This window comes from Frankliniella occidentalis, unplaced genomic scaffold (genome assembly GCF_000697945.3).
Source record: "Frankliniella occidentalis isolate FOCC.00 unplaced genomic scaffold, Focc_3.1 Scaffold1, whole genome shotgun sequence".
Taxonomy (NCBI): Eukaryota; Metazoa; Arthropoda; class Insecta; order Thysanoptera; family Thripidae; genus Frankliniella; species Frankliniella occidentalis.
In genome coordinates this window covers 3,717,851-3,724,853 of record NW_026267131.1, presented here as the reverse complement: position 1 = coordinate 3,724,853, position 7,003 = coordinate 3,717,851, and the positions used below count along the sequence as shown (strand labels likewise).

At 52.6% G+C, this 7,003-nt stretch overlaps 1 protein-coding gene and 1 long non-coding RNA gene across 11 annotated transcripts in view; one reads left to right on the top strand and one right to left on the bottom strand.

Moving 5' to 3' along the window:
- LOC127752378 (uncharacterized) overlaps nt 1–7,003 on the top strand; it is a 346,254-nt gene that overhangs the window by 107,902 nt on the left and 231,349 nt on the right. The window lies entirely within an intron of this gene.
- Nucleotides 1–7,003, bottom strand: part of LOC113212627 (trithorax group protein osa-like) — a 108,842-nt gene that overhangs the window by 89,446 nt on the left and 12,393 nt on the right. For 7 of the 10 annotated variants that reach the window (XM_052277544.1, XM_052277568.1, XM_052277549.1 and 4 more), the window contains exon 2: nt 5,781–5,852. The exons of the other annotated variants lie outside the window; for them this stretch is intronic. In XM_052277544.1, the coding sequence (XP_052133504.1) occupies nt 5,781–5,852 (72 nt within the window). The remainder of the gene's footprint in view (nt 1–5,780; nt 5,853–7,003) is intronic. 10 annotated transcript variants of the gene reach the window in all.

Below are 7,003 nucleotides of genomic sequence, written 5' to 3'. Positions count from 1 at the left end.
CCTTAAACCTCTCCCCCGCTCTCCCTCTCTCTCCATCTCTCTCCACCACACGAGTCGGTCGCGTTCAGTTAGTCGTAGGCAGCTTTCGCCAGCCCAGCAGTCCATAAAGCAGAGGCAGCCATTAAAATGTTGCCCCGCGTCAATCCCATCGTGTTCACGTTTATAGCGGCTGTTCCGCCACTGAGCTACGCGCGCGGCACCGCGAGGCACCGCGCGGCACCGCAGCCGGCTCCGAATAGCACCGCGACCACCCGAACGCACGCACACGCACAGTGCCATTCGAACGCAGGCAATGCTCGAGAGGAAGAGAATAGAGCTCAGAATAGGGGTCTTAATTTTCCAGAAAATTATTTTTGAGGGATATTCGAGAAAAAGAACATAACGTGTGTAAATATTTGAGCGTAAAAAAAAAATAATGAAAATTTGGGGAAGGTTTTTCAGTGTGTCGAGAGTCAGGTTTCTGGTAACCTGTCTCGGGCAGGTAGGTCGAACGCGTGCATACGGATCCCTTCGCGCCTTTGATTACCTAGGCTCGACTATAAACACAGCCCCCCGGCCACCGCTGTTTACCCGTGTTTCATCTCCCCAACATTCAGACGCAAGGTACTGCGCGAGCCGTGGCCAATGTCCATTCAAACGGTGCCACAAATGCGGAAAACACGCGTCGGGGACTTGGGCAAATAATTAAGTTCTCTGAAAATAGTAAGGAGATTCGCTTCCAAACAAGCGAGACTTGCGACGAGAAGTTGAAAAGTCAAGTCGTTGCAGTCACGAGGTGCAGCAGCATAGTGACCACCACGGTATCGTATGGAAAGATCAACAATCCAAATATTGTCGCGAGTGGGATGGAGGCGAACCATACGCAGAGCTCAAGCAGCAATGCGCGTCTGACGCCATATTCGGACGGTTCAAAAGCAGGCGCAAACAAAAGGCCGATTTCAATTCGTTCCGAAAAATCAGATGTGCTTGTCACATGCACGCAAATACAATCACAACATCATCTTGCACAACTCCACGACGTACCACGCAGCGCGCGCGCCATCCACCCAGCTACCCATCCATATACCCATGCATTTGACTCATGCTTTGCCATCCGGTTACAGTCAATATTTGCCTCGGCGACGAGTCGGTCGTCGATACATCGATATGTGGCGGCAGCGAGGCGACCTTCCATTCCAAGATCTACCGACGACAAACACCGGCAGCAGCAGCAGCAGCAGCGACGGACAGCATTTTAATTGCTTAGCATGACAACGGGGGCCCTTTTTACAGCACCCCTCAATATAAAGGCATTGTGGGTGCGATGAATCGGGCGCAGGGCGCGGCCATACCACCAGGCGGGCGCGCCGGGCGCGCCGAGGTGCGGGTACGTCCAGGCAGTGACCTTGATGTGCAAGAGCAGCGCCCCCACCGCGACCTGCCCCACCCGGAGCGCCCTGCTGCTGGACGATAGGCGGAGAGGTGGGATGATGCTGCCCAGCCCCAATCCACCATTTTTATCTCCTCCGCTGGAGATAATCTGCCTCGATATGACGAGATGCTGACCTCTGGACCGCTTATCAACAAACGAACGGGGCCGGCCGGCCAGCCTCTCAAGGGTTGCTGTCAACATATTTGCACAACGTATCTAATTCGGCTCATCTGCGCGCGCACGTCGTCGGGGGCGTCAACGCTTGCATGCACGGCAAAAATTCGAGCCACCGAGGAGTGCAAAGACCTGCAGGCCACGATGAAAATGAGAACTTTGCGTCGAGAGAGCACGGCCAGAAACGAAGGGACTCAGGCAAAAAATAAGAAGTAAATAATAAACACGCTGCAAGCAGCTGTTTAATTCCAAGGTCGACAGCAGTATAACCCTTTCAGGTACAACACTCGCATCCATTTTTCACCCAAACATGCGTTTACAAACTCAAGAATTCAAGGCTGCGTTTAACAAAACGAGAAGAAAACGAGAATTATTTTTCGCCGTGCATGATATCGCAGCAAAAAGAAACGCTTCGCTCACCCCCTTCCACCAATCCCGTGAATCCCTATCATTGTATTCGACATTGTTTTGTCCAGATCGCTGCCCGAGTCACTGCTTCGAGGAATGCGGAGTACGGCAGCTACGGGCGAGGGGGAGGGAGGTAGAGCCCCCCCCCCCCCTCTCGCCCTGCATCGCCCGAACCTCCCCCGAGACAGCCCTGCCGGAAATGGATATCTATGACAGGAGCCCGCAAAAAAAAAGAGAAGGAAGAAGCAACATGACAGTCTGGGAAACGCAGGCTAATCAATAAAATTGGCTCCAGCCGACACTGATTGTGAGCCATACAGAACAGTGTCAAATTACATCAAAGGAAATTTAAAGAAGATTCCAATCTTAATTTATTATTGTACTCGATGAGATTAAGCTAGAACTCGGTAGATTTGCGTCTTATCCAAGTAGATGATGATAACCGGTCAAATTTTGTGTTTCATACGCTGGGGATTATGTATTCAAACAATAGTGCTGCTACAAGGAGTGTCGAAATATGAAAGGCAAACGTCATCCATTTAGATCTACATGGATAAGCAAGCACGGCAAAAAGAATGTCTTGAAATCCGAGGAAATTTCTTAGATTTCAAGACATTCTTTTTACCGTGAGTACCCAGTTTGGGCAGGATCGGGAAGTTGCACTAAGTCCCCCGTCGTAGAAGCAAATAAAAATAAAATAGGTCTTAGAAGTTTCTGGTAGCGCCAGCCCCGATGCCGTGCTGCAGATAAAGAGAAGGGCCGGTCAGCAACAATATCATCCTGATTCCCCGGCCGCACACACCGCCCCGCCCCACCCCCGACATAACGGTACGTCACCAATCCCTTCCGAGAACTGTGGAGCGCTACTGCCATGGCCGGGCATGCGAGCGAGTGAGGGTGGATGCACACGGATCCCATAATAAATGCGATTCGCTCTGTTTTTCTTCGAGAACTTCTTCATACCGATCATTTTATAACGGCGGCAAGTATGATACAAGCTCTCGCTCTCCCACTTGCTCACCCCCCCCCCCCCTCTTCCTCCAACACCCGCACACTTCAAGCACCGCGCCCAAGCTGCTGTCTCTCTTTCTAACCCATTACGTGTCGGATGACAGAACAATCCATCTCATCAGTGTCACTGAGGGGGCGTCACCACCACACATCATTGTATCCGCAATTGTGAACACAATTCAATTTTGTTTCCGCCATCTAAATACCACAAAGTAGTGTATACTTTTCGTGGCAGGATATCGAACAGCCCACCAACGCTGCAGCTACACTATAGTAGGAGCGCCTTGCCGCCGCCGACGCAGAGCCGAGCATAACTGGATCTCATTACAGCAGCTCGCAAGTGTGCCACCGCGCAACCCCCCCCCCCCTCTCTCTCTCTCTCTCTCTCTCTCTCTAACACACACACAGCATTGCTGTCACCTCCGCCATACCTCGTCGCCGAGTCGCGACGAATGACGAATTCCCCCACCTAGCCCTCCTAACTTCTCTCGAGGGGAAAGTGCGCCCCTGACGCCCGATCACACACACACACACACACACACTTACACACACACACGTGTAATGCAACCCGTCTGGATTTAACCGCGGTACACGCCGCCACGCCACAGCCCCGCATGCACAGACCAAGTCACGTCTGGTGTTGTGTTGTACTTACGCAATCGACTAAAATCTGTAAAGCGCCTTTTTTTCCACCCGGATTCCCGACACGGTGCTTTCCCGCAGTACGGAGAGAGGGGAGGGGAGAGAGAAAGATGCGTGCGCCAGATCACACATGACACTGCACATGACCTGTCATCGTCACCTGCCGTCCAAATGCCACTGCCCAGCCACCCCCACCCTCCTCTGGCCAGGCAGGGTCAAAGACCTACACAATGACCCTTGGGGCTAAGTGCGGGGGGAATGTTAATAAACGCCATTTACACAGACACACACACACACTAACAAACTTGCATTGACACTGGAACATGCACAATCCCACTTTCTCGGAAGCCAAACCGATGCGTTCTCACGCGACGTCGGCTATACACACACCTAGGCCCACTGAGTCCCACACGATAGGCCCTTGGGCTGGGAGCGTTCGTGAGCGAAGCAGTGGCAGCGAGACTGCCAGAAAATGGTCCACACATGTGGGTCAAGCCAAAGGAGACCCCAACCGACGAGTCATTCGAGGTAATCACATCACTAAATGGGGAAAAAATTGGTAAAAAAAAAAGGGTGAAAAAGAATTGTGCAATCAGAGACTGCAAAGAGTCTCCTGAAACACAAGTGCCGAAGTCGCACAAACCTCACCTCGACCACCACCGCACAGAAGAGCAGTGCATCCAACACCGGTAATAGAATTAGCGCCGAGAGAGTGCACACCGAGGGGCGCTGTGGGGGGCGGGGCGGGGCAAGGTGTGGTGGGAGCGGCTGTGCATGATGCTAGAGCGCCCACTGCAAGACGAGTCGACTTCAGTCAAAACATTAAAATTTTACAAACACACCCTTTTAAAAAGTAAGAAATAGGACAAATAAAAATCGAAGTAATGGCGTCTCATAGTATGCGAGGATTGAAGGGCGTGGGTGGGGGAGAGGGCCTAGGCGATCGATTCGAGGCGAGCGACGTTGAGCTGAAACGCGATATGTACTTGTGTAGAGTAGTGAAGCACTCGAAGGCACGAGGCAAATCGCCCTGCAAACGACAAGTATATAGCCCTTCCTTTATTTTATTTGTTTTTAAACAACTAACTTTGGCACAGTGAAAATCGAGTACAATCCGAGTGAGTCAGCTACTCAGAAACGGGTTACGTGGTTTGTGGACGACACGGCTACCTACTCCAGTGATGACGATCGGAGATCAAAGCCGATTGAACCAGGTAATCACAACAATACCATCGATTTATCAACGTCAGTGGGGGCGCCGCCCGGCCCACGCTGGTAGTTGAGCGGAGTGATTGATTGATTGATCGGACGATTGACTGATTGACGTGTGCGCGATCATCTGATCACACTCGCTATTACCAACACACGGGGCGCCCAGCGCAAATTGATCGCCGCTCGGGAGAAACCTTATCACGCGGTCAAGGGTCATCGCATTCGGGAGGAGACGGGCGCGTATTTACCAGCCTGGCGGGGATCGTGTTAGAGGAAGGACACAGCAGTGAATTCCAGGACCTGCAAAGGGCGTGGACAACGCTGAGCTTCCAGGTGACGGGGCAGGAAACGGACTTCCCTTGGCAAAAAAGTAGGCTAATAAAGCTGCAAAGTTTAGCAACGAACTGTACCTTAACGCACTCAATTCAATCAAGCACATGTGTCGTTGGTACACCATATACGTACTTAGTTGAGAAATTTAAAAGGTTTTGCTGCCTTCCTGCCTCCCCACCCTTTTCCACGGTAAAGCGGTCATGTGTGAGGAGCAAGCAGGCACTCCGGGAGGCGAAGTGATAATATAGTCCTGGCGAGTACATAATCCACTCGCTGATACGGCGGTGCTCGCCGCGGCCCCGCCGGAGCCCCGTCGGCCACCTCGTTAACGGGGAGGTGTCAATCTTATACAAAGCAGCCAGTCAGACACCGGCTCGCCTCTCTCGCCCGGCTTCGAGACTCTCCCCTTCGCCCAAAAACACAACGCCGCGAGCAACCGAAACGCACACGTTTTCCAACGGCGCAGCGTGTGTGTGTGTGTGTGACTTAGAGGCTCAATAATGATTCATGCATACACTTAAAAAAAATATATGGGAACTATCTAAAAAGGGGGAAAATGGCGTAAGAAAGAAGATAAAAGTAAACTCACCGTCCCTCCGCTGCCGTACATATCCCCTGACCACCAACGTCCTTCTGAGGCTTCTGAAGCTCGAAAGCTTACCTGAAACAATCAATATCAAAGGATTACGATCTGCAGGCTTCCCGGGTAAAGGCGGTGCGCATACGGGGTGGCCGCACGGCACTTTCAGAACTCGGCGCGTAAAACATTACATCGACAATAATAAATAATCACACCGCCATACTATCGGCCCAGCGGTGTAGCGCCACGGCTATTACCATTGCAAATCAACACACAACAATTACGCCCGTACTTTCCTAGAGACTCTCACCGCACGTAGTGACACTCCGCCCCCCCCCCTTTCCCCCCAGCACCTCGCGTCTCCACCGCGTGCACCGACCGGGCAAAGAGAAACGAATAAAAGTTAAACAAAAAATAAACCCACCAGCGAAATAAATCAGGAAAAAATAAGATATATGCTCGGGCAAATTACTCTACAAAACGAAAATGTTAAAGTACGTCGATTTTTACTATACATCCTCGGTCCCCCTTCCCCCATTGCTTGGCCATACCCTTCTCTCTCGCTAGCGCGATGGGCACTATCAGACCGCGCAACAGGCAACAAGGCCGTCGCGCCACATGTCAGCCTCCCCTCATTGCCTCCTCCTCCTCCGCCTCCTCCTCGGCCCGCTACTTTCTTACCGAGAGGTAATCATCGGCACAGTCCATAAAGAGAACGCACATCGGCTCGGCCGCGCTCCGCCCATCAGCTGCTATCAAATCACTGGAATTTAAACCCCCGCCTCCCGCCTCCACCCTCCTCCTCTCCGACATCGACAATGCCAAGCACTACGCATGCGCCACGCCTCGCCACGCCCCACCCGCCATTTAGATTCGGTACAGGCGCCGCCCCTCCAAGCCGCCGATCGAAACGCGGCGAGAAAGACAGAGAGCGAGAGCGAGAGAGAGAGAGAGCGAGAGAGAGAGAGAGCAAGAGAGAGAGAGCGAGAGAGAGAAGGGGGGGGGGGAGGAACGGATAATCAGAGACGATCGGCAAGAGCACGGGCGGAGAAAAGAGAAGGGAGCAAGCTATCTCGCCGGATGCAAGTGCAAATTTTCTTGCTCAGATTCACATTCGGCGCACCCTCCCCCGAGCCACAGCCGCCGGGGCAGCCGCGATCCAGCATGTAATTACGCATCGAGTTCGAGTTACACCCGCAGTCCAACCGCAGCCGCAGCTTAACTGGGGGGGG